This window comes from Priapulus caudatus, unplaced genomic scaffold, assembly GCF_000485595.1.
Source record: "Priapulus caudatus unplaced genomic scaffold, Priapulus_caudatus-5.0.1 Scaffold1051, whole genome shotgun sequence".
NCBI lineage: Eukaryota > Metazoa > Priapulida > Priapulimorpha > Priapulimorphida > Priapulidae > Priapulus > Priapulus caudatus.
Window position 1 is genome coordinate 16,740 of NW_014578112.1, and position 27,771 is coordinate 44,510.

Sequence of the window (27,771 nt, forward strand, 5' to 3'; positions counted from 1 at the left end):
ACACAGTATTATACATTCAGTATGCAAGATGATTTCAACTGTTGTGGATGCCAATAAAGAATACAAATTATTGTGAAGAAATTGATCGACTACTATACTGATGAGTCGCGTGCTCCTACCGTTTCCCCTGCCTGCACGAGTTGTTTTTGTAGCAAGAACATGCATTCTCCTCCATACCACCAGCCCAGAATGTCTGCATTATACCATCATATGACTTCCAGAAACCATACCTAGTCATATCAACATAAATACGTGAATATTATGTATCGTATACACAGTGTAATTATTTGCTACTAGTAATGAGGGCAGTCATTCAGAACCAATTACTAGCGTACTTGGAGCACGATTACGCATGTGTTTGCATTCTCATCTGCCTGACATCTATTTAATCTCGTTTGTAAACTAAGTTCTGTTGCTCCGTGAAAACATTACTTTGCTGTAATTTTCAACGATTGTGATAAGTTAATGATCAACTGGCAAAGTTGTTCTGGGTAATAAGCCAGTTCGTAGTGAGCCAAGGGGTTGTGTGACATCACAGGTCACCGGGTCATTTATGATAAAAATCTATGAAATCCCCTGTGTGGCGTGAGCTCTCGGTTTAGTACGTATATGTACATGTATTCTGTGTACGTGTACACGCACGCATTTGTACGTGCACACACACGCACGCACGTGTACATGCGCACGCACGCACGCACGCACGCATCAGTACATTCCCACGCACGCACGTGTACGTGCACGTGTACAAGCACGCACGCATGTATACGTGCACACGCACGCACGTGTACGTGCACACGCACGCATGCCTGCACNGTGCCGCAATTCATTCGGCGCAGGTCGGATGCCATAGCTGGCCCAGCGGCTGCATCTGTCGTAGGACGTTCCGGCGGTGCAGTGCGCTTGCCCGCGGAACTGCGCGAAGATCTGCGCTTCAGCGCAATTTGGATCGTAACATCTCCTTTCGGTCAAGCGCCTTCCTCTAGTATCCGGTCATCTGATTGTTTGGATGTTAAGTAGGCCTACTCACCATCGTAACAACGCAATGGACCTAGCTTGTGATAACCCTGTTCTTCTGTGCCTCCAGTGTCACCAAACCTTAGCTGAGTGACTGGGAGGTCATCTTTATTGCTAAGCAAACCAGCATCCATGGCCCAGAATGTTGAGTTGTTGACATCACAGTTACACCTTAATAAAAATGATGTTTGAAATAAGTATATTGGCATAAATTTGCCTGCATTTGCACACGCAGCAACACACACACACAGAAAATTAATGCAAAGTAAACAGGAGTGATCACTTACGTATATAGTATGGAATGGTGTGTTGCAGAATTCTTACCTCTCATTCATTAGGCAAGAATTTCCATTGTTGCAGCCACACTGGTCAGAGTTTGGTGCAGCACCACCCCAGTAAGTCTTCTGGTCACTGCCATCTCTACCTACCCACCATGCATAAATTCTGAAAAAAAAACAGATGCTAATTACATTTCATGTATTAAAAATATCTCATACAGACTAAATCATTTCTCCCACATTATACCATAGGAAAGAAATTTTCTAAAAAAAAAGCTTATTTTTTAAATCTCTATTGCATATAAATAATGTTTTAATTTTCTTAACCACAGAATTGTACAAATACTAATAATTATATTTGTTTACAGTAGCTTAGATCATTATCACTAGGTTATTAGGTATATTAAGAATTTATTCTATATGGCAGAAGGCCGAATCATAACAAACTTACGCAAATCGATTTTCATAGAGTATAGAGTAGAGTACTTAAATCAGCATAACACAATTCATCAGCAAATTGCACAACATACAGTAACACCTACATGGGTGGATCAAATATGTAGCTACGGAAGAGGCTACCCTTGCACTCATATCTGATGTACTGATCACATGTCTTTGAGGCACTAATAAGAGAGACCACCTGCTCTAATGATGCTTCTGAAAATACATACCCAAACAAACACATGTAAATTATACAGACATGTGCACATTAAAACTATTTAGTAGCAGGTTATTATTAACTTGCCACATCTACCAGGTTACCAGCTACAGTAATAAAGTGGCAAGTGGTTTGCACACATACCTCTGTAGGAAACTTGCATGAGGTAGGAGCCTGGAGTCTCCGTATCATTCACAAACCCACAAACCTCTGCATAGTGGTGCACAAGTGAGTGGCCTGCCATGAGATAAGAAAAAATACAGTGAAATACAGCTTTACAAATATCCTTCCCCATTATACATTTGTTAATTAAATATCTCATTGTCCTACCTCGAATACTATGGCAATTAAATCTAGTTTTTACACTGAACGTCACTTCAATTAAAAATCATTTTTCAATTAAAAGAAGAGTTAAGTAACAGCTTTCGTTTCGGAAAAGTGACACATCGGTAAATACCAAATGTTATAGGTAATCTTGGTTGGAGATGAAACTCACATTAGAATCATGGAGATTTTCATACATATGAACCTAACAGAATCTGATTTTTGCAATAACACAAAAACCTCAAAACATTACCTCCAGCAATCATGTCACATTCAACAACGAACTTTTCCAGTTTACCAGCTGGCCCATCAGGGTCGATATAGTAAAACCCATTGCCTACTGTTGATTCTGCATTCAACATCTCTGCACATGTCCCGTACACTAAAAAATATAATGAAATCATTTTAACTGCATATATGGTTTAGTTATATAATATTCCTTATATAGTACCTAATCTGCATGTAGTGTGCAATCAGCATATCTAACATATTAACGTGTCATATTACAATATGGATAAGTTTCTGATCTAATTGCTTGGTGACAATAATTAATACTGATTGTCACATTGCTAAACCAAAGTAAATCATTCATAAAAATATATCACACAGACCTTTGCCCGATGGAGGAGAAAGAACAGTCATCACAACATTGGATTGCATTGTGGTTGGTATTTCTGGGTCAGGGTCAATGTTACATAGACTCCTTTCCGTATACGGCAATTGCTTCTTTCCTGTAACATAACACAGATGCACTGATTGGCTATGAGGTCACCTTATAGTAAGGTTGTGTATGATATATCAAACCACAAAAACACCTGATGATTATTCAGTTAATTTATTATTATACAAACAGTCATCGTTACATGTTTGGTGACATACCAGCAAACTTAGGAACTGCACCAGGTATGTCTTTATGTATAATGTAAAGGCTTCATAGACCTCTAATTAATGAAATTTACAGAATTATAATTTCTGCTAACAAGCCTGAACACACAGTGTTTCCTTTAGTGTATTTTGTCACACAAATTTTGTGATGGGAGAGTAAAAAGAGAAACTCTTCTGCACCTGTGTAGCAACGCAGTGGTCCTATGGTATGATAGCCACGCTCCGTCTCATCCCCTGTGTCGCCAAAATACACACTCTGCACTGGAAGAACTGACTTGTCTGTCACGAGGCCACTGTCTTGCTGCCAGCTATTTAGGTTGGCATCACAGTTACACCTAGATATATAGAGTAGTGCTGTCAATATAACAAGCCTGCTAATATAACTATAAATAAGAAAATATAATAGAAATGTGCAATAATAACACATACACATCTCATCTGAATGAATGTAAGGACAACGACTTCCAAAGATGAAGTGTGAAATGAGAACATGTAACATATAAGTGCTTAGATGCTGCAAGTAAGCCTACATTTGGTTCTGTGTAATAAAGTCTCGTTGTTCAAGAATGGTTTAATTTATTTGTGTGTATGTGCTTGATTTTTGTGTAGTTTAGGACGAAAGGTGAGATAAAAGTCTTTGTAATTTCACGCTCTTTTGTATAAACATAGATCTAACTTAAGCAATAAGTACTAATTTTTCAAGCATGTATTTTGAACAGAAAAGTTGCAATTAGTACATATAGTTTTAACCGTTCAAGATCAGGAGAGTAAAATTATCAAACTCGAAGGATAGCAGTCCCGAAAGTTGAACAGGCACTCTAGGGCAACCCCTTTGCTTAGTATATACACATAAAAAGTATACACTTCATGCACGTTTGAATAAACAGCTAACACAATTTCAAATGATGTGCAAGGTATAATCCACTAATAACCGGGTATGCGCTTCTGTGTAGAACTATTAAGTACACAGTATTATACATTCAGTATGCAAGATGATTTCAACTGTTGTGGATGCCAATAAAGAATACAAATTATTGTGAAGAAATTGATCGACTACTATACTGATGAGTCGCGTGCTCCTACCGTTTCCCCTGCCTGCACGAGTTGTTTTTGTAGCAAGAACATGCATTCTCCTCCATACCACCAGCCCAGAATGTCTGCATTATACCATCATATGACTTCCAGAAACCATAGCCTAGTATATCAACATAATACCGTGATATTATGTTCGTATACACAGTGTAATTATTGTTGCTACTAGTATGAGGGCAGTCATGTCAGAACCGAATGTACTAGCGTAGCGTTGGGAGCACGATAGGCGCATGTTTTGCATTCTCATCTGCCTGACAGTCTATTTAATCTCGCTTTGCGTAAACTAAGTTCTGTTGGCTCCGGTGAAACAATTACTTTGCTGTAATTTCAACGGATTGTGATAAGTTAATGATCAAACTGCCACAGTTTGTTCTGGGTATAAGCAGTTAGTTGTGAGCCAAAGGGTTGTCGTGACATCACAGCGTCTCACCGGTCATTTATGACAAAATCTATTTGAAATCCCGTGTGTGGCGTGACCTCTCGGTTTAGAGTATATGCTACATTTGTTTTCCAGTGAGTGTACACTGCACGAATATGTACGTAGCAACACACACTCACGCACGTGTACATGCGCCACGCACGCACGCACGCACGCATCAGTACATTTCCCCCACGGAAGAGCGTGCACGTGTACTGCCACGTGTACACACCGACCGCAGTGTATAGTGCACACGCACGCACGTGTACGTGCCACGCCGGCACGCACGCCTGCACGTCATCGTGCAACAACGCACGCACGCACGCGCTGTGTACTGCACGCACGACACGCACGCAGCACGCACGGGTACAGCTGCACAGCGCCACGCGCGCACGTACGTGTACGTGCACAAGCACGCACGCACGTGATACTGTGTATACGGCACGCACGCACGTGTACCTGCCACACGCCACGGACGCGCACACGTGTCACGTTGCCCACGACGCCGCATGTGTAGTGCATACGCACGCAAGCACGTGTACATGCACTACGCACCACGCCCGCACGGTACGAGCGCACGCCACGCATGGGCTACGCTGCACACGCCACGCACGCAAGCCCGCACGTGCTACGGCACACGCCACGCACTGCACGTGTACGTGCACAAACACGCCGCACGACACGCCAACGGCGCACATGTACGTACACACGCACGTGCGCACTGCTACATGCACACGCACGCACGCGCGCAATGTGTACCTGCATACGCACGCACCTCACACGCACGCACGCCACCCACACAACGCACGCACGCACGCACACCACGCACGGTGTACGTGCACCGAACGTACACACGAGCGTACGTCACACGCACGTACGAAGTGTACGTGCCACACGCACACACGCACGCACCGCACGTGTCGATGTATTGGCACGCACGCCACGCACGTGCCTACGCTGCCCACACGCACGCACCGCACCGCACACGTGTACGTGCAACACGCACGCACGCATGCACGCACACAGTGCTACGGCACACCGAAGCACGTCTACATGCACACGCATGTGATACGTGCACATGCACGCACGGCACGCAGCACGCACGCCACGCACGCACGCCAGCACGCAACGCACGCACGAGTGTACGCTTCACAAATGACCTGACCGAAAGGTATTCGTGGCCCTAAGTTCGAGCGCATGCGCAGACTGTAACTACGAACTGGCTTATTGCAGGCTATCACAGCAAGTTATTACAATTTGGTTATGTACCCTCAAGAACATCTGATTAGTATTGACAAAGTCTAAACTACGAGCTAACGATAATATACACTTTAAGATTAACAGATTCCTTATAGGCACCGCACAAGGTTGGTTAATCTTACTCAGCACTTCGTACATTAAAACGTACCGACCATAATTCTAATGTTCATACGAATATTGAATTGCCGTAACGAAAATGGCAACCGGATCCGGAGGATGACGAGAAGGCGTAGACTCATTAAATCTAAGATACTGGTCACAGAAGTCCGATACTGCTACAAGTCCCCGCAGCTGATCGGTAGATACTCCTAATGTATGAAAATATATTTAACCCTAACGTTATTAACGTTAACGTGAAACTCGCGCATGAATGACCGTCACTCACAAAATGTCTGGATGAGAAAATAACTGAATTTCACTCGATATGAAATTGTATACACCTGAAACTTTTAAAATCAAGTATGCCACAAATCACAAATAAAAGTGATGAATCATATTTATAACGAATAATAATTATCACTGTCGTTTCATTCTACACTACAACAAAATCTCTGACACACACACACACCCACTCTACCAGCTCTTTCATTTCTACATGTGAAAGCATGCCTATTAGTTACCTTCATATACCACGTGTCCGACGTAGCTTCCAGGTGCTTCATGGCCGTCTACAAGGCCACAATTCTCCACGTTGTGATGAATAATGGTGACCACTGCTCGGCAATGCGACAGGCATTCAGATACTGTCTCAAAATTGTTCTCATTACCATCGCAGCCACCCCAGATGAAAGTTCTACACTTTGCTGTTTTTGGGTCATAGTACCATCGTCTGAAGAATCCGAAGCAGCCACCAGGATCAGCAGCCAACTGGCATTCAGGAAGTTCTGAGAAAAACATAAAATCACTACCATCAATTTTATGTAAGAGCATATATTTTACATGATTATAATAACATTGTTGCAAATGAGTGTCTCATCCGTATCAGTCTATCACTGCATAAGATTACGGATCACAAATTTATGAACTTCTTTTCCCAACTTCACTATTATTTCCACATTTTACAAAAGCCATTTTACCTGTATCCACGTATGTACATCAGCTTGAAAGGGAGGCAGCCCTCCCTGTCCGTCGGGATCTATTATGTAGAGCCCAGGGCTGTCAGTCTTAAACATTTCTTCACATGATTCATAAACTACAATGGACAAATAAAATTGCATTTCACAAAGTTAATTCACAGATATAGATATTCACATGCACCCGTACATTAATATGATCAACTATACATCTAAAATTACACACTTTTAATTATTATATATTTATTACATTATATTTATTTTTATTAAATTATTATATTTACCTATATATTATATATAATTACTTTCATTCATATTTTAAAGTAACGGTATGCATAGTTTTACATTCTATCATTTCTTTTATTGGTTTCTATTATGAGTTTTACAAAGCAAACACTGACATCAAGAAACAAATGGTACACGAAAAGTGAAGGAATAAGTGACATATTAATAATGACATATCACTTACTGTATACATTCTTTTCTGCAACAATTTTACCAAGATGGTTCTCCGCTTCACAGACATACAAACCAAAATCTTGTCGTCTCAAGTTAAGAATGCTCAGTGTACTTGTAGTGTTACATTCTGTGTTTTACTTGAAATCTGTATTTGCTGTTTGGTGAGATGAGTTTTCCATTTGGGCCCAACCATTCAATATTCGGTGTTGGGTTCGAGGTAATGACACACTTCACTTCCCCAACAACATAGTCTGTTACTCCACCATCAAAGTATACACGCATGGGCAACTCTGTTTCAATATTTGGTGCGACTGTGGAAGACAAAACGCAATGATGATATATTTGTATGCTAAATAACCATAAAATCATTAGATAATAGTGGCTCATCTTTCACCCTGAACTGCCTGCTGAGAATCAATAACTTATCTACTGTATACGCCATATTTTTCGCGTACAGATATTTTCGCGAATTCAGACTTGACGTACATTACGTGAGTTGTTTAATTTCGCGGTTGGTGAATTAAGAATTATAGGGTATATATATTATTCGGTATTATTCGGTATGAATTATTCGCGTGTTGTTATTTTCGCGACCAGGGACCCGTTTGCGAAATTCGCGAAAATTTAACCACCGCGAAATACACATCGTATACAGTATTACACTTTTGTGTTGAAATTATGTGTCATATATTGGTACAAGAAACACAAAACATTCATGGTCATGACTCGCTAAAATGTTGTTTTACAATATTACATTATCAATGGATCCACAGTATATCAGTAGACGATTTTACAGTACTTACACTCTATGATAAGTTGAACGTCTGATACGATCAAATTAACTCCATCAGAGGCAAAGCAGCTGTAAATACCCATGTCATCTTTTGTTGCACGCTCAATCAGCAAAGGTGTTGTTAAACTGGAATCACAAATAGAAATCGATCCACTAAAAAGAATACACACAAAAATAACCAAGATCTACTATATGTAAGAAGACAAAATGTTAGTTTAGCAGACAGAAACATTGTACACTTAAAGCTTAAGTTGTTTTCAATTTTACCCTAAAGAACCAACGTTTTTACCTATAAGCATAATAAAGTGGGGGCACCGATTGTCATTTTGTTACACTGTTTGTACTGTATTTGCTGCTTTTAGCGAAATGTAGCAAATCTAGTAGCAGTAAAATACATATCTTGCCCGGCTGGCACAAAAAATACCAACCCAAACATTTTATGTTTGAAGTGCATGTACCTTCATAAACCATAGAGGTGATCACAGGAGTGCGAAAACAAAGGGAATGCAGTACTGCAGTTCTCACCTTATATTTACACCATCTTTCTGCCAGAAGACACTCATTTCATTGTCCACCGATGCTTCAACGTCACAGACTAGTCTAGCTGTCTCCCCAGTCTCCACAGTGACATCATTAGATAATGCTCTGATGCTCAATGACCCTAGATGTCAAATTGATATATTGACAATTGATTAATACTCTTAAATTTACACTATACAATTGTTGCATTGTGAGAGAAACAGAGTTTTGTAGACAGAGAAACATCAAAGATGCCCAAATAATAGCCGATAATTATTTTGTAATATGTAAAATCAGGAGTACTTGTTATCAATGTTACTATTAACAGGATCGACTGTGAGCAATGCGACACTTTTCACCAAGAGAACAAAGAGAAAATTTCTGGTTTACCCATGATACATTATGCATAACTGAAACGGGAGCTCAAGCGTTACCCTTAAACAATCAATCAACCCCATACTTAATCATTTTCTCCATACATAATTACAATTCAGGGAAATAGCCTAGAATACAGTAATGGGGAAAGCACTATAAAAACTCTCTCACGTAAGGAATTTCCAGCTACATCACAAAGAGGGCATTCTTATGAAATTTGGCAGAGAATCTGGCAGTACAGAAGTGGGGGTTTTAATCACATTCTGGGTGTATTATTTATTACCATTGTGCTTTACCCGATCTAATATACCATCCTCGTACATATGTTCAAATCTTCTTTAGGTGCTAATCGTAGCAACCCCTTTACTTAACATTGATGCTCAACAATAGATTGTATTCACGCCACATTCCATTCTCTGCACAATTTACTATGCAATATTTTTTGCAGCTATATAACAATTTAATTTATTACCACGCACCATAAATTAATTATGTAAGGAATACATTGACAAATGATAATTGCACTACTCAATATACTGACTCATAAACATAGTCATATCAACTCATAATATATCCCTGGGATCCAATGATTACTTTGTACAATCAATGACATTATTCATTAAGTCAAGGAAATTAATATGTCATCAAAATGTTTTAGGAAATTCTGATAACCGCATTATGATCAGATTGTGGTGGTAGTTTTTTATATATTTTTAGTTGCAATTAATGTTGCAAATCTGTAAACTTGCAGATGTGAAATGTAGCAGAGCTGGGTATATATATATAGTGAATCAATGCATGTTTTTACATTTCGTGTTGGAGCACCAGACCCTATCCCTATATGTGCATGTATTACAGTTGCTTGATGGTGTACCCTTTCTATAGCCATGTACGTAGTGGTATAGGAGATGCTAGGTTAATCTGTACGTGATCTGTTGGTGGCACATAGGCTCATATATTTGTTTGGGGTTATATATATTACAGACGTTCATATTATGCTATAAAAGAGCATTTATTTGTCTTTGCGAATGATCTGCAAGTATCTTTGGTTTTTGTTATATGTTCATTATGTTATAAGAGGCATGTGCATCAAGAGCATCAAGAGCATCATGTGCATGTGCATCTCTATTATGTACTCTTGATGTGCATGTGTATATTGAATTAATTGTTATGCAGGGTTACTGAGACTGAAATCAGCATTGCAATCAGAAAATGTGGATGGAGTAGGAAGGGGTAAGCAAGGTTTGCTGTGCGACTTTAAACTCATGTAATTATGGTGTCGCTGTTCTGATTGTGAAGGAATATCAAATTCCAAGTAACGTAGAATTTACGACTTACGCCCGACGAAAAGACTGAGCGACTTTGATTCCGAGTTGGTTCCAGTCATCCTGCACCTGTAAGTGCCAGCATCCCTCATCTGCACGTTGAGCAGACGCAGAGTGTAGTTGCTTCGCTGCTCGCCAATGACACTGACGAGTATGCGGAAGCGACGGTCAGACGTCATGCGCCGCGTGCCCTCTGACAGCTGCACCACACCCGAGCTCGTCACTCTCTCCCAGGCAACCTTCACCGGATAACATATGAGATTTTGTTTATTTCAAAGTTCTGCTTTCCACACTACGGCAAAGGATAGATTCGACTATTTCTAGATTGTACACACACACACGCACGCACGTCCGCACGCAACTACACAATTAAGCACTCACACGTACGAACACACATGCACTATATATATATATACTACATATCTATATTATTATTACTACCGTCAGTTAGGAAAATAAAAAAGAGTCTGGAAATCTACTACAATACTTCCAATATTAACACATACAAATATTCGAGCAACTTTTTTGGTTAAATTTAATTGCCACATTATATACAGTACGTGTATGGAATATTTTTAGCACATAAACAATAGACAAAACATGCTACTATGTAACTTTGAGGGAGGGGGATCACGCAGCTATATAACACCTAGCTTACAGTGGTTCCTTCTGATAGTCCTGAAGCTATGCACCACATCGCTATGATGTCTCCAGGAATGGCTGTCACATCGTCACTAATGGACGTGATTTTTGCTCCAACTGTACCTACACATAACATTCAATAATAATGTTTTACAATGCAACTAACACATTATGTACATCTTTTACATTATATTAGTCAAAATGCTGCCAACATTGTAATATATGTAATATAATTTAAATTACGTTTTTTATTGAATATTTATCATTATCCTTTTCATTACAATTTACATATATTCCAATATATTACATGCACTTTATTACTCATTTATCACTAATTACGTACACACGTTACTACTATTGTATTACATTTATATGAGGTAATGCCGTTAAAAAACTTTTTTATTTTGACATTGGCCATACCTCTTACAGACAGCTCTGTAGTTTTTGACACAGAACCAAATGGCGTTATAGTCACACAACGATATGTTCCACTGTCCTCATTATCAACGCTGGACATCGATAGCCGGAACACAGTGGTCGAGTCTTGGTTTCTCACACCGATCGCTACACGTTTGTCCTCCGTGCTCACCAATCCACCAATCGTGAGGGTTTCAGATCTACTCCCAATACTCAGCTTTTCCCAAGACACCTAGAGAAAACGCGTGTGTGTGTACACGCGTACACAATACACACACGCTCAGACACGCAGACATGCACGCATGCGTATACGCGTAGACACCCATACATTTATAGTACCTAGTCTTTTGTATTAGACATAAAGAAAGCTATACGTACGTGCATGTACGAGCATTTGTGGAAAATTTCATATCACATATATATGTATATATGTGTGGTATGTTTACGAATAGACAAGATACTTAAATAAAATAGGGTAAACTAAACTTGCACATATAACTTACAGTACTGGAACCTAGGTTAGTGACAGTACACTCCATGGAAACATCAGTGCCAGCATTTACGGTCTGGTCGCCTGTGATATCTGTTATCTCCATCGATGTAATCGGATCTTCTGTTGTAAAGCAAACATCACTCACATACCTATATCGGCAGGGAAAGCTAGCATCGAGATTTCACAGCAACAATGAATAATAATGAATAGGCGAACGTTGATAAGTCAATAGACTTTTGGCTAAAATCAAACATAATTATAAATAGAATTATTATTATACGTCTGAATTAAGAAGAATAAAGCAAAATAAAATAATTGAAGCAGATCGTCATGATAAAATTACAGCATATAATATCATATGAACAGGCGAACAATACAATGAATACTATACAATGAATAGGCGAACGTTGATAAGTCAATAGACTTTTGGCTAAAATCAAACATAATTATAAATAGAATTATTATTATACGTCTGAATTAAGAAGAATAAAGCAAAATAAAATAATTGAAGCAGATCGTCATGATAAAATTACAGCATATAATATCATATAATATAAATAATAGTCAAGATGCCACAAAAAACAGTAGAGATAGTTTGATAAAAAAGAAAGTGCAAGTGCATACATAATTGTACGGATACACGCAATACCAAAATTAACAATGTGTACATAGTTGACATGCATATGCAAATCAGGAATAATTTCACCAATGAGGCTAGATCACATAGCTATTAATGGCTGTAGGTATGGTAAATTTTTTATTTTTAACTGCTTAATATGGCTGAACATTGTAGCAGAAAAACCGATTTCCGTAGGGTCTTCAACAAGGTAAATGTCTTCAGTCCATAATGACTATATGTGTAAAATAAAAGACTACTAATAAATGCACTTAAAAAGTCTAATATGTCAAAAAGTCTGGCTGCTATCTGTCGGGTGCAGGGTTAGTTAGGCATTTGTGAATTCATCATCATCAATCATGCTTTCCTCTGCGAGCTCATGATCAGCAGGCCTTTCACATAACCATGAATATTATGTTTGTTATTATATGCATATGAGAGTATATACACATGCTCCATATATAACTTAATATTATTTCAAGAGCTCATATGTTATCCTGTATGTCCTGTACCGATGAAAATAAGGTTACTTACTTACTTACTAACTACAGCTATAGGTAAAAAACACGCAGCGAAACGGTAGTAATTTACACAGCAATCAACCCTGATCCCGCTGCGGATAAATATGTCTCTGTACACATCATTGCCCATGATCACTTCCCTTGATCCTTCACCCCCCACGATCCTTCCGGTGCTTTTCTATTGTTGTCACAGACTCGTCTAAGCACGTGGCATCGCTTCGCAGTAGCTGTCACGCAATTAACGACAGTGATCTTCCAGGGACATAAGAAGAACCAGTTATTAGCTGTTAGGTGGAAATTGACGGCTAAGGCCTTATACACTCCGATCTAGTAGTTTTCCAGTCAGTCACTTCGTAAAGATTTGCGTTCGTACATGCGCGTCAGATGTCAACGCTATTTACCTCTTATATTTATTGTGTTTAAAAATCGATTTTCGCAAAAATGAGCACATATCCAACAAAGAAGATTTCATATACCAAACTGTTCCTCAGCCTCTTGTGTTTAGCAGCGATGGGATTATACATAAGTGCTTATTATCAACCCGTGATTTACACGGGAGCTGCACCGGACGTGGACTACCCCGCCTTAAAGGCAGACGCACTCACTTCGAACAGGACAGTGCTACAGAAAAGACCGGCGGGTAGAAAGAACTTTGCAAATAAGACACGCGTAACACCGAGGGGAGACGACCCGCACCTCGCGCAGTTAGGCGACGGCTGGAGTGTCGGCGACGCGCACGATACATCGACAGAGATAGAGACTACGGACGCGAACGGCGACACGAAAGCTGGCGGCGCAACGCGCGGCGAGCGGCGTCCGTGGCGTCTGCTCTGCTGGGTGCTGACGATGCCGGAGAATCTGCTCACACGCACGCAGTACGTGCGCGACACGTGGGCGCGCCGCTGCGACAAGACCGTCTACTTCAGCTCCAAAGAGAACGCCGAATTTCCGACGATAGGGTTGGACACGGGAGACGGGCACCACGCGTTTCAGGCGCAGAAGGCAAAAGCTGCGTGGAGTTACGTCGAGAAACACTTCATCAATGACTTTGACTTCTTCTACAAGAGGCGGGGTGGGGAGGGGGGGGGGATGATGACGATACGTACGCAGTCATCGAGAATCTCAGGTATATATATATATATATATATATATATATATATATATATATATATGGTACTACAGTATATTACATGATGGAAACGTTCGTGGACATATGATATAAAAAGTTACTGTGCATATGATGAAAATATGATGGACATGTCAAATGTGAATAGCTAGCATATGATCAGAACTGCATAAAACTGCGTTTCATGCTTGCTCGGATGACAACGATCTATCAGTCAATCAGACAGAAAAATCGATATGTGAGAGTATATAGGCACAGGTTCACCAAAAGCTAATATTGGCCCTACTTTTATCTAGGCAATTTCTTTCGGACAAACATCCAGAGAGACCAGAGTACTATGGACATATATTCAAGCATCCATCGCGAAACGTCACGTACATGAGCGGCGGACCAGGGTTTATCCTAACACGAAAGTCTGTGAAGCTTCTCAACCAAGCAATAACAGGTAAATATATATATATATATATATATATGGGCAATTCCAAGCAAACATGGACAAGACACCAAAAAATAAAATCTATGTCACAACTTTCTTTCCACTTCTAAGTTATAGCTAACATATGAAAGTAAACAGAAATCAACCTTTTTTAAGGGTTCTGCGTCGCATTGTGCAAAGGCAGACCTGTTTTCCCAAACTGTTCTTAGACGCATTAAAAGTGAGCATGCCAAGGAGATTTCTTCTAAGTTGTATATTTTTTCCATAAAAGATTCTTCCATCAAAAGTTTAATATGTTTGATTAGTACCATGACCCATCTGTTACAATCCAAAATAAATTCCAAGTTGCCTCTTCCATTCAAGCCATACAGTGAGTGTACCTGTTAAAGCTTCAATGTGGTGTAATGCGACTGACCGAAAGATGATTTGTTTTCAATTATAGCAAAAATCCACTGATTATTTTATTGGCATTTCAAATATATGCTTCTACACCTAATACCAAGTCTGAAATGACTAAGGAATTGAAAGCTTTAGTCAGCATTATTTAATAACGAGCCAACAAGAATTGTAATGCGACTAACCGGTAATGCGACTGACCAGTGTACCGTAATGCGACTGACCAAATCTGATTTCAAGAAGAGGATGCAAAGAGATCAGCAAAGCCAGAGATCTTAGTCATGACTAAATAGAGGACAGCAGAGGTATGGACAGCTGCAGAGATGTCACTAATGAATGGATAGAGGGCAGCATTGTTTTATAAACCTACCCAGTACCCACAATGCACTTCTACAAAGCAGATGGTTATAATATAAGCACATGTTTTGTGCTAGTCACAGTAGGCAGTTTTGAACACTCCTGTTTTCACTTGTTTGTAAAGAAAAAGACACAGGTAAGTAAATACAGGGTTCCCACTCAAATGGTTAGCTTAAATTTAAGGACGTTCATGGATTTGCACGAGCTTTGGAGGACCTTCCATCACACGTGAAGATTGTGTCCTTGTGGTCCGATGGCCTGCGGTCACAGTTCAAGAACAAGTTTGTAGCTGCAGCAATTAAAGATCTTGAGAAAAAGCATGATGTCAAAATCAAATGGTCTTTCTTTGCAACGTCACATGGAAAGGGGCCTGTTGATGGAATTGGGGGTGCAGCAAAGAGGTTTGTGTGGGATTCTGTAAGATTGCGGAAGCATAGCGTCAGAAATGCAGCAACCTTTGCAAGTGCTGCATCCAACATGCCCAAGGGCAAGGTACATGAACTTACAGCAGCTGACATCAATGCAAGAAATAAGAATCTTGACCTAGATGCGACCTTTGAAAAAGCTAAACAAATCAAAGACATTGCACAGAAGCATTTCATCCAGGTTGAAGATGGCGAAGTTGTAGCCTCCCTCATAACTGCTGATGGATATGAGCACACACAAGTAGAGGCAGAGCACACAGGCAGTAATGAAAAAGCAAGTGAGCAGGATGTGGACAACACTGTTGATGAACATGTAGGCCTAAACGTTGGTCAGTGGTGTGTCGTGAAATATGATGGTGAAGTGTATCCAGGTGAAGTCATGGAGATTGGTGGTCAAGGAGATTTCCGTGTGTCTGTCATGCATCGAGCAGGTCAAAACTGGAAATGGCCAAATCCAAAGGATGACAAAACTTTTCACTTGAAGCAGCAAGTAGTTCGCATCATTAAAGAACCTATGATAGCCAACAACCGTGGTCACTTCAAATTCGCACACCACTTTTAAATTTATTCCCAAAACTTGGAATATCAGGGTTATGTTTAAAACCTGTTTAAAGTTTTAAAATCTGTTTTTAATCAGTTTGAATTAATTGGCAATTTATTCTAAATTTCATGTTCGAGTTATATACCAAAATGTGATGCACCAAAGATATAAAATTACAACCATATACCGGAATCTGGAAACTTTCAAAAAGCAGCCAAAACTGTTCTGAGAGTTAGCCTACGTGTATGTGTAGAAAATACATATTTTGACCTTGTCAATAGCATTTTTAAGAGATAACCTGTGCTGAAGTCAGTCTAAATGTTATTTCCTCATCTCTGTGCATTTGTTTAAGATGTTTACAACGAATAATTCCATTTTTGTCAAAAGAGAACATACATGTGGCTCCATATAGTGATGGCTTAATTGATGGACAAACCGTAATGCGACTGACCGTAATGCGACTAACCAGGGTTTTTCTATCCACAAAGGATACATTTAAGTTGCTTACCAAATGTAAATACCTTATTTGAGACTTCTGTGTGAAGGTCATGTGTTGCATGTAATAAAACTGGTAAAAGTGTTTTGGTTTGAGGAAACTTTTGAATTGTGATAAGTGGATTTTTTGCCATGCCTTTTTCGCGTAATGCGACTGACCGATTTTTACGATGTCATGGCGTTCACAGTACAAAGCATGCAACATTTCCAATAGCATTACTTTAAAGCTTTGGGTGTCAAGTTGAAATCAGTGTATAAACTTGACAGAAAGACTCACCCTTGTAAAACTGATACCACCAAATTATAGAATTGGCACATAAAAGTGTAATGCGACTGACCATGGAATTGCCCATATATATATATATCTGTACAATCCGGGGTTAAAACGGAGGAATAACTGGAAATACATATGTAATGCTTAATTCTTCTTAGTAAAAAAACAGAATCCAGAAAGTTGTGCTTCGAAATGCCAAGTATGTTCGAAACAACACGTCATCCTTTGAGATTTTCGCTTAACGTATTTACGCATTCGTTTAATACTAACATAATTAATTTGGTTTCTCGCTTAGATCACCCAGAATGCATACCGGATGGACGTGGGGAGGACTGGAAGGTGGGGAAATGCTTGTCGACGGTGGGCGGCTATGCTGTCGACACGAGGGATGAACAGGGCAGAGACCGATTCATGGTGTTTGACCTGAAGCGCCACGTAACAGGTGCATATCCGACCTGGTACAGGAAATTCAACGGCAGCCCAGTGATAAATGTAAGTGTAATCTCGCGATGATAAATGGATTTGAATGCGGATTGACTAAAATTTCTGACGCAATGACGATATGCACGCAAAACTCGTTTCTATTCACTCAAAGTAAGTGATTGTATTTTTTCAGGGGAAGAAATGCTGTGCACGGTACCCTATCAGCTTTCATTATGTGAGAGGATTGGACATATTGACATATGAATGGTTCTTCTACAGTCAACGCGTTACCAGCTTCACCGGGAATCACAAAAATGATCGTGCAAAGTTTAGCTCAGCGATGACGTCATCATCCCACACAATTAAGGATTGATGATGATCACTGTATACAGGAAGTGTTGAAGATATAATTCACTTGCAATTGTACATTGCAGTGGAGAATAATTCAGAGATCCATATACAGAGTCGTGGTACCCTTTATATATGTGGTTGAAATAGGCAAGCCTGTCAATGTTACACGTCCTACGAGGAGCCGTCATTAAATTACTGAAAACCAATCCAAACCAAAGACATAAATTACAACTACATGTAAATCATATGCCTTTTTTCTATAGTAACTACAGAACGTTGCTCAATCAACATGACTAAAATAATCTATAGCAATAAAAATTAAATATAAATATTCGAGAGGAAATTCCTATAAGCAAGTGCAGGCCAATATAGCCAAGTCTATGATAATTTCTTGTTTTCAACTGACCTAGCATTTCAGGGTGGATACGCAATTTCATTCACTATTCGCTAGACAAATATAGTGTAATAATATATGCGTACCGGGCAATTAAGTTAACGAAGCAATGCGATCGGAGGATTACGATGGGTGAGTCAGCTTATTACAAAACAAGAAATCACATAAGCACGGCATTGTATACATTGACTACTAACACGACAAACGAGTGCAGTATACTGGTGTTAGGTGCGAGTGTGTGTTTGCTACGTCTGCTTTATATTTACCGGCTCCACGATCAGGTATGACAGCCAAGTCCTCTTGTAAGCTTGAATCTCGCGATCCTGCACAATTAAACATCGTCATGCACATTCATCGCAACCAACCAGCGAGTATAAATGTAATTAATGTATAATAATCGTACAACTGTAAGTGGGAACGCATGCAGCACAAGTTATTCATACACATGCGCATAATCCCAATCGACGATATACATAAAACTAACACCTCGGATGCAAATGATCTGAATTAATGAGGCATAAAATATACGGTGATATGTCATTGTTTGAACAGTACCCATCATTAACTGACATTTAAACTGAATAAATACCCAGATATAATGTCTCACGCTTCACATGGCCTGGTGCAGTGCTTAGTTTAGTCAAATATTTTCAGTATTTCAGTCCACTATGATACGTACGTCACACATACAGCTGTAGTATCACTCGTTATTCTGGATAGTGTGTTTGAATAAGAGCGGAGTCTTTTTTGTTATAAATATTTGTGTGATAGAATAAAATTGTATTATCAAAAATATGCGTCACTTTTCATATATAAGTATTATTGTAATAAAAATGTAGTTAAAATAACATTACCGAAACTTTTTACCACCTTTAATTATGCCCGTCTTCATAGTGAATCGACAGATATATTGACACGAAATTGCAAAGCTATAGGGTAAAAAACTATATTCATTTCTCATATGAAAAACATGATTGTTAAAAAACAATTTCTCAATAGATCTTGTAAAATATATAGATGAAATATTCCATTTATGCGTTTTCACACTTGAAATCTAATTCCTGTACTTTCGAACTTGGGATTACAACAGCCCACTGAGCACATATTTATATACTCGTAGATCGAGTGTAGATATTTTTACGCTATAACCATGTATAAATAATATGAACACTGACTGGCGTCTATAACTATTGCTGACAGCGGACCGCAGTGCCAATTTGTACACAGCCGCACATTTTTTCCTGAAAATAAATACAGAAAATGATCACAGATCCCCAACCTGAAAGCCTCATCCCATATTATATGCAATCAAGTATGGCATGCCCAACTCATTTTGCATACATGCACCAACGGTTACTACTTAGCAGTACATTCACCCGGTTACTACTTAGCAGTACATTCACCCGGTTACTACTTAGCAGTACATTCACCCGGTTACTACTTAGCAGTACATTCACCCGTTTATAGAGCAACAAAACTCGCAGAACGCACAGTGCCTAGGTATAGCAACTTAATTAGTTCCTTCCACCGAATAAAATAAATCATTTTCAGTCCATGGGAGACTTATTGTCATAGCGAATATGCACCGGTCACATAAGCCACACATCCCCACCCATGGGTGCTATCTGGTGGACAGCCCCAAACAACTTACTGTAGAAGACACTAGAAAGCATTTCCCAGACCTTGCTGCTATATGCTTTTAGAGCAGCATGCTGGACACGAACAGTATCCCGCTGTACTCGATCAGCACTGTCAGCTAGAATAGATATGTTTGCTTTTTGACACCGATTTCAACAGGAAGATATTGCTGTCAGTGACAAAAACGTCGATATTGATCGCAGCGTTTGAAACCATCCACCGTTTTAGATATGGCACAGTTATAAAGGAAATATTTTCGGCATTATTATTATTTGGTAACGACTATACTAGCCATTAGTGAAGAACACTACTAAAGGCTACTAGCTGAGGTTTTCTGCCTCGTCAGGGCATATGATCCAACCACCAATGCTGGCACATTTGATAAGAACTTTTATATTCAAAATTGATAATTGTCTAGTAATTGATATAACAGAACTGTTACCCGATTTCTAACACTGGGATATGGCCTTGCTGTTTTTGAAATATTTTTACTATACTTATTTGATTTATATGATTTACTTTTTATAAGAATGTTTAGATTGAACCAAGAATATTACATAATACATGTAATACACATTCACTGAATTATGTTTGTAATTCGATCCTTTGTTATTTGTATAAACTCAATATTTCTCGATCCAACATGACCTCACCAGTGCTTTCCTTTAATTTTCTATCCTTCACATACATCGTGTTACACAGATGCATGCATGATTTACTTATCTACACTATTCATATACTTATGCTGCGAAAATGCTTGCTCTTTGCCCACGCATATATATCTTATTACAATGATACACCCGATTGTTATCACCATACCCCACATTTCCTACTCTAAACCTCTATCAACAAAAACATGCCACTAGCTACTTAAGGACACCCTACACAAGGGGACTGGTCCACACGGGTACGATGAATCGACAGCAGACTTACGCGGCGCGTGGCCTGTTATATGTTTGTTACTTCTTGCCTGATACTGTAACGTCTACGGTGCTTGACACTGGGTTGCTGTCAGTCGTTATGCACCTATAGGTACCCTCATCAGAAGTCCTTACGTTGTCGATTTGCAGCACAAACACGGTGTCCCCAGCATCAGGTTCCATCAGAACCGAGATTCTACTGTCAGACGAGACCACCTCGTCTGCGTTGGTGAGAGTTGTGTACCGGGTACCGGTCCTCTGCTTCTGCCACTCCACCTAACCGAAAGTAATGACATACAAATGTTCCAAGGTCAAGACAGCTGTCAACGGGGAATAAACACGCATTTTTTTTTTAAAAAACTTTAAGATTACAAACATTGAAAATTCGACGATATAACTAGTTATAAATATCACTGCACATTGTCAGACACTATATCATAAACTTTGCTTTTAAAATATGATGATAATTTTTTACCCGTACCAACTTTATATTTCGGTTATATCAAAATTATCTCATTGTTAATCTTACAGTTGTACTTCCAGAGAGACCTGTGACAAAGCATTCAAGCTCTAGAAAGTCCCCAATAACGACGTCAGTATCTTGTGTAATATCCATAATTTCTGGGTCTGTGCCACTACTCCCACCTGCAACAAAAGCACATCGCAACAAACACATATCATATGTTTCCATACGTTAATAACGGCCTATTAGATATTATTACGCATTAATACCATGCTGATGTCATCTTGTCTAGTACAGTCAACTCTACACTAAACAATTTTGAAAAGGCAGAAAATAGTTTCCTGACAAAGTTCTGTTGCTCTGTATACAAAATTTACATCACACCCAAGTATTACCTAGTGGGTGAGATAATTCCAAATTTTTCTTTATAATGTAAGAAGATATGCTACTGCAGTGTATGAAGCCATGCATGTTTGGTGTTTACTAAAGTGATTGACGAAGTCTAATTGCTGCCATGCAGTGATTGAAATGTAACTCACTAACAACCATTCATATCACAGAAATATTTTGTGTCTGTTATTATATTTCATTATTTTGTCACACATCAATGGCATATTTAAAAGGACTATTGACTTAGAACTTAAATGATATCATTACCTGACACAGTGACATCTACATTTTTCTGCACTGGTGTTCTATCTGTGGATGCACATCTGTATACGCCTGCATCAGCAGAGGCCACATTATCAATAGTTAATGTGAACGTGTCTCGAGAGCCAACAGTTGATTGCTTTACATCAACCCTCCGGTCTGCAGCGATCACATTTCCGCCCTGCGTCAATGTCGTTGTGCGAGTTCCACGCACCTTTAACCACTCAATCTGCAATTACAGTGTGTTGAGGAAATACATCTGTATTAGATTATTCTATATATTTTACTCATACATGCCTATAGTATTGCACAACTTGCACATAGTATTTAATAAGTGGCCATAGCATCTACTTATAGTTCATATTATAGGCAATGTCCTGTTGTATAAACACATAGTTTGATCTAGAGGGCTATACTTACTGTTATTCTTCCTGATAAGCCGGTAACTGTACAGAAGAGTGATAGCGTTTTGTCTGCTGCAACATCTGTTTTTTGTGAGATTGCCACAATGCTGACTGAGCTGCCATCTGCATGCAAATGATGTATATAATCATATAGCAGCAAATCAGTGATGCTACTTCACCTTATAAAATTAAATCCACCAGCTATATGCATTAACATCATACTACATTATAAGAAAGTTAAACATAAAAGTTTATAAAATGCTGTACTGATAAAGTCTCAACCTGCCCAAGTTTTCAATAACATGGTCAAGCAAATATTTCTTTAGCGCAGACACAGAACAAGTTTCCCAACTGAGAAGATTAAATGCAAATTTGCATATGAGCCATTAACATTTTCTTGTCACAGGTTTAATAAGACATATGTCACATTGTTTTGTATGTATTCTCCATTGATTCAGCAATTTATATTCATTAGATGAATTTCAAATTGAACAATTTTACGTACCTCCAACAGTGACCTCTAACGACTCGCTCACAGGGTCGCTGCCAGTTACCTGACACTGATACGTGCCGGAATCAGATACCTTCACATTAACGATGGTGAGAGTGTACTTGTCTTGCTGGTTGGTAGACGTTTTAGTTATGCGCACATTGCGGTTACTAGTTACACGTGTAGTACCACTAGTGAGTAAAGTGACTTGCCGGTCAACTATGTGTTGCCACTCTACCTACAGGATTTTATAGAGGTACATTAGTGACAATAGAGTAATTAGTGCGGTGAAGAGCAAAACTGGTTCTACATAAAGTGACAATATAGAAGTGAAATTTCATTCATATACATATATATATATATATATACATTATTGCTATGCAAGTAAATTCGTGATTTCTATAAGATTAAATAACAATATAATAGATGATGATGGATTATTTGTTTTATTTAAATATTTTTACATTATAAATGTTTCTGTGTCAATGAAAGGAAGATGAATTTCACAACTCCAAACCACAACAGCACACAGCACACAGCACACAGCATTTCGTTTAATTTTTGCTCTTCAAGGTAGCATTATATATGCTATATATTCCCGCATCCATTATATTATTTAAACCATAAATATGATTTGTTTACTAAGAGATATCGACATAGTCTACTAAATAAACAAATCAATAAATCAAAGAAAACCTGACCCACCTCACTACCATCTGGGAGTCCAGTGACAGTGCACTCCACCATAAGGTCACTGTTTTCATTGACAGTTATATCTTCGCTGATAGACACTATCTCTGCTGTTGCATCACCAGCTGAAAGTATCAAAATCAGTGATGCCAAATACCAAAAATAAATCATTAACTATATCTTCGGCTGCCACGTGGCACTCTAATGCCAACGTACTATGTAATGTCTATAAGTGTGACATGATTAATATATGCATATGTGCTTCTAAATCAAGTCATATATAATAACGTGAATGTTTATTATATAAAGTAGCTTATTGCGTCTACAACAAACCATATAGTATATACCTAAAACTTGAACCTCGACATCTTCTTGGATCGAATTACGTGATGTTGTTTCACATCTGTATGTGCCTTCATCCTGGGTCTTGACATTAGTTATTGTCAACGTGAATGTTTTCTTGTTGCCGGAGGTGGTTTCGGTAACTCCGATTCTACTGTCACTGGTCAGTACCACATCTTCACCACGTGTTAGGGTTGTCACACGATTTCTACGCACTTTTTGCCATTCAATCTACAAACAATATTAACAGCATTACAAAAACGTGGTATATACACATAACTGCACATGATATTACGATCTATGGTAGCAAACAGATGAGATATCGATAAACCACAAGCTTTATATACCAAAACACATGCTGAATGCTAGGATAAGATCAATATTTCTATTACATAGCATTACAAATTTGTATAGTATTTACTTGTATTATACATACCGTTTCACTGCCAGTCAGACTAGTAACATCACATACTAGCACAAGGTCTCTGGTTTCCCGAAGAACCGTGTTCTCACTGATGAATGTGATTTCTGTTATGCCAGATCCTAGAAAATTAAAAATGATACAAATTAAGTTTATTTTGTATAATTGTTTCATACTGTAAACGTGATTTAACGAGCTCTAAATGCTATTATCTAAACTCCAACTTGCTCAGCTTTTTTTACCACTCACATAATGCAGAAAACAACCTTTTCCTTGGCATGAATGAATTATTTGTAGAATGGATAACAAAGATGGTGTGAGCATGGAACATAATCTAATTGTATTGAATTCTTCATTTTCAACAGTTGAAATGATTTGCTAAAGCCTAGATATCTAGAATAGCACGGTTCATATTGTATTGTATTATCTTGCCAAATTCGTGGATAGGTATACAGTTTCCGTAAAAAGAAATGACCTATTATATACTAATATAATATTTTAAACATGACACTGCCATGACTGAAAGATGCAGAGCACTAAATCATATTTTCTATATACATAAAAACACTTAAGTGGTTGCCACAAGTCGCTGTCCGATTGGTTGGAGCCCATTGAGCACACGAGCATACGAAACCCAGCAATGTCACTAACTCCCCCACACGTGCAGGCTCACTCAGTCATAGCACTCACACTAACACTTAAACACTACAAGACTATACAACATTGCCACTTATACTAAGGCAAACAACTTTCGTGAGGTTATAACGTTATCAAAAGTTAATAACGTTATTAAAAACCAAAGCTAAGATCAGAACTAGAAACATCAACGATACTACACAAGGTTCTGGTTCTCCGAAGAATGCCTGTGCTCTTACGATGAAGGTGATTTCTGTTATGACCAGATCTCTAGAAATATTAATAATGATACAATTAACGTTGTATTTAGTAATAATGTTGTTTCATAGCTGTAAATCGTGATTTAACGAGCTCTAAATGCTATTATCTAAACTCCAACTTGCTCAGCTTTTTTTACCCGACTCCATAATTGCAGAGAAAGCAACCTTTCACTTGGCATGAATGAATTATTTGTTAAAATGGATAACAAAAGATGGTGTAGCATGGAACATAATCTAATTGTATGAATTCTTCATTTTCACACAGTTGAAATGATTTGCTTAAAGGCCGTAGAATACTAGAATAGCACGGTTCATATTGATTGTATTATCTTGCCACAATCTTCGTGATAGGTATGACATGTTTGTCCGTAAAAAACGAAATGATCCTGATTATATACTATATATAATATTGTTAAACATACATCTGGCCATGGACTTGAATATGATGCAACACTAAATCATATTTCTATTAAATACATAACAAGACCACTTAACGTGGTTGCCAGCAGTATCGGCATGTCCGATGGCTGTTGAGCCAATTGAGCACAACCGAAGCTATGACGATAAAACGCGCAGCAAAACAAATTGTCCCCAAAACTAACTCCCCCACACGTGGCCAGGCTCACTCAGTCATAGCGCACTCACCAACTAACGACTTAAACACCTACAAGAACTACAAACATTGCCACCTTATACTAAGCAAACACATTTCGCTGAGTTATAACGTATCTAAGAGAAGTTAATAACGTTATTAAAAACCAAAGCTAGAGTAGAGAGGATGAACCAAGTAGACAAGTAAGGGGAGATGAATAAAGGAGATCAAGATATAGAAAAATGTATATTAAGTAAAAAGGAGAGAGAGGAATGGATGAAAAAATGGTCGAGTATGAAAGAAGGTGGGGTGGTAAAGAAACTGTATCGTAAGCCACGTATGCTAAGCAGGTTATTTTCATAAGCGTTTGCTGCCAAGCCAAGTGTAGTTATTTGCTAGTGCATTAAGCATTAGACAATAGCTGGTATTAATGGAAAAACGACTGCTTATAGAAGATCTCAACTAACAAGTAAATGTGAATCACAAGAAGCATATAATATTATGCGCAAATACTTATGCACATTTAAAATTCATTAGGCATAGCTGTGTCAAATGCAACCTGAGATGACAGCATTAGCAGACAACAACATATTTGGTGTGATACCCTTAGTTGTTGATTTGAGATGACCTGTTGTGGTCGTTACTAAACCTGATGTGAAATGAGAAACAATTAGATACATTAACTCCCTGCATGAACAATTCCCTGCATGAACATATACTACATATACATATACCTCTCATTCTATAAGCAAGTTAAACGTTCCCATTACGATAACTCACACATGGCATAGAGTAAATATTTTATTATACGAAAGAAACTATTATATAGAAAGCTTACATATATATATATATTTATATTACTATTATAGTATATATATATATATATAATATAATATTTATATATGAATCGATTGTTATAATATAATAAATAGGACCTAGAAAGGGCAGCTTTGCGACAACCGTACATGTATCCCCCAGTGTCTCCGCAAGATGTGTAAGTTAACCAAAGTTTGGTTCGCGCTAGGTCAATTAGGCGCGAGCTAAGAAGCTGAGACCAAAAATGAATGAAGGTCAAGGTCAAGGTCAAGGTCAATGTCAAAATAAAGTTGGCGAGTGACCTGGTTCGGTACGGGAGCACCATTCTCCCCAAGATGTGTAAGTAATACCCAAGTTGTTGGATAGAAAGCTAGGTTCAATAGGGCCGACGTAAAGAGGCGAGGGAAATATGATAAAGTTCAAGGTAAAGGTCAAATACAGGTCGTAGTGACGCTGGTTTTGTACGCAACACACGATTCTCGCCAAGATGTGTAAGTATATCTCAAGTTATTGTAGCGCTAAAGTTCAATTAAGAGGCCGAGTGTTAAAATAAGCCGGGACATGGAAACTATGATCAAGGTAAAGTAAAGGTCAAATAAAGGTCGTAGTGACGCTGCTTCGTAGCGTTAGGCTCAGATTAGGGACAGAGTTATAGCGGCAGGAAATAATCAAGGGTCAAGTAAAGGGTCCAAATAAAGTCGCAGTGACCTGGTTTGTTGTACGCTGCCGCACCTTCTTCCCAAGATGTGAAGTATAATCCAAAGTTTGGTAGCGCTAAGGCTCAATAGGGGCCAGAGTTAAAGCGGAACGCGGAATATTATCCAATAGTCAGGTAAAGGTCAAATAAAGTCGTAGTGCCTGGTTATCGGACGCGACCACAATTCCCCCAAGACTGTGAAGTATATCCAATTTGTAGCGCTAAGCTGCAATAAGGGCCCGAGTATAGACAAGAAGGGAATATGATCAAGGTCAAGGTAACATGTCAAATTAAAGTCGCAGTGACCTGGTTTGGTACGCTGCCACCTTCTCCCCAAGCCTGTGTAAGTAGACCTAATTTGGCCACGCTCA

The 27,771-nt window shown here is 38.8% G+C and overlaps 4 protein-coding genes across 4 annotated transcripts in view; 1 reads left to right on the plus strand and 3 right to left on the minus strand.

Annotated features, from left to right (window-relative positions):
- Positions 1–1,027: 1,027 nt before the first annotated feature.
- Positions 1,028–7,000, minus strand: LOC106815147 (the record flags this gene model as incomplete). Its single annotated transcript, XM_014819580.1, is given in 10 exon segments — positions 1,028–1,185; positions 1,339–1,458; positions 1,835–1,949; positions 2,095–2,187; positions 2,528–2,656; positions 2,886–3,005; positions 3,340–3,494; positions 4,243–4,354; positions 6,550–6,813; positions 6,955–7,000. Coding segments are annotated over 10 exon segments (1,312 nt in total), but the record flags the coding sequence as incomplete, so codon positions are not given.
- Positions 6,659–13,335, minus strand: LOC106815152 (hemicentin-2-like). Its single transcript, XM_014819583.1, has 10 exons — positions 13,176–13,335; positions 12,036–12,145; positions 11,536–11,764; positions 11,132–11,238; positions 10,487–10,712; positions 8,780–8,915; positions 8,265–8,380; positions 7,472–7,772; positions 7,006–7,121; positions 6,659–6,813 (listed from the first exon to the last, which is right to left on the minus strand). Exons 2-8 carry the CDS (start codon positions 12,126–12,128, stop codon positions 7,582–7,584), a joined length of 1,098 nt encoding a protein of 365 aa, XP_014675069.1. The 5' UTR covers positions 12,129–12,145; positions 13,176–13,335; the 3' UTR covers positions 6,659–6,813; positions 7,006–7,121; positions 7,472–7,581.
- Positions 13,336–14,008: 673 nt separating this feature from the next.
- Positions 14,009–19,233, plus strand: LOC106815148 (glycoprotein-N-acetylgalactosamine 3-beta-galactosyltransferase 1-like). The gene is made up of 4 exons (XM_014819581.1): positions 14,009–14,229; positions 14,585–14,733; positions 17,508–17,704; positions 17,829–19,233. The coding sequence occupies exons 1-4, from the start codon at positions 14,009–14,011 to the stop codon at positions 18,006–18,008; spliced, it is 747 nt and encodes a 248-aa protein (XP_014675067.1). The 3' UTR covers positions 18,009–19,233.
- Positions 19,234–20,977: 1,744 nt separating this feature from the next.
- Positions 20,978–27,771, minus strand: part of LOC106815149 (muscle M-line assembly protein unc-89-like) — a gene marked incomplete at its 5' end in the record, with an annotated part of 69,224 nt that continues 62,430 nt past the window's right edge. The window contains 8 exon segments of the mRNA XM_014819582.1: positions 20,978–21,214; positions 21,468–21,583; positions 22,059–22,281; positions 22,473–22,579; positions 22,962–23,184; positions 23,652–23,761; positions 23,984–24,209; positions 24,415–24,521. Coding sequence (XP_014675068.1) covers positions 20,978–21,214; positions 21,468–21,583; positions 22,059–22,281; positions 22,473–22,579; positions 22,962–23,184; positions 23,652–23,761; positions 23,984–24,209; positions 24,415–24,521 — 1,349 coding nt within the window.

Coding starts and splice junctions, on each gene's coding strand:
- LOC106815152 (XM_014819583.1), bottom strand. CDS start 12,128: ATGGAGATAACAGATATCACAGGCGACCAGACCGTAAATGCTGGCACT. Junction 11,765..12,035: donor CTAACCTAGGTTCCAGTACT/GTAAGTTATATG, acceptor CGTTTTCTCTAG/GTGTCTTGGGAAAAGCTGAG. Junction 8,381..8,779: donor AAAGATGGTGTAAATATAAG/GTGAGAACTGCA, acceptor TTGTGATTCCAG/TTTAACAACACCTTTGCTGA.
- LOC106815148 (XM_014819581.1), top strand. CDS start 14,009: ATGCCGGAGAATCTGCTCACACGCACGCAGTACGTGCGCGACACGTGG. Junction 14,230..14,584: donor TTTGACTTCTTCTACAAGAG/GCGGGGTGGGGA, acceptor ACTTTTATCTAG/GCAATTTCTTTCGGACAAAC. Junction 14,734..17,507: donor TCTCAACCAAGCAATAACAG/GTAAATATATAT, acceptor TTTCTCGCTTAG/ATCACCCAGAATGCATACCG.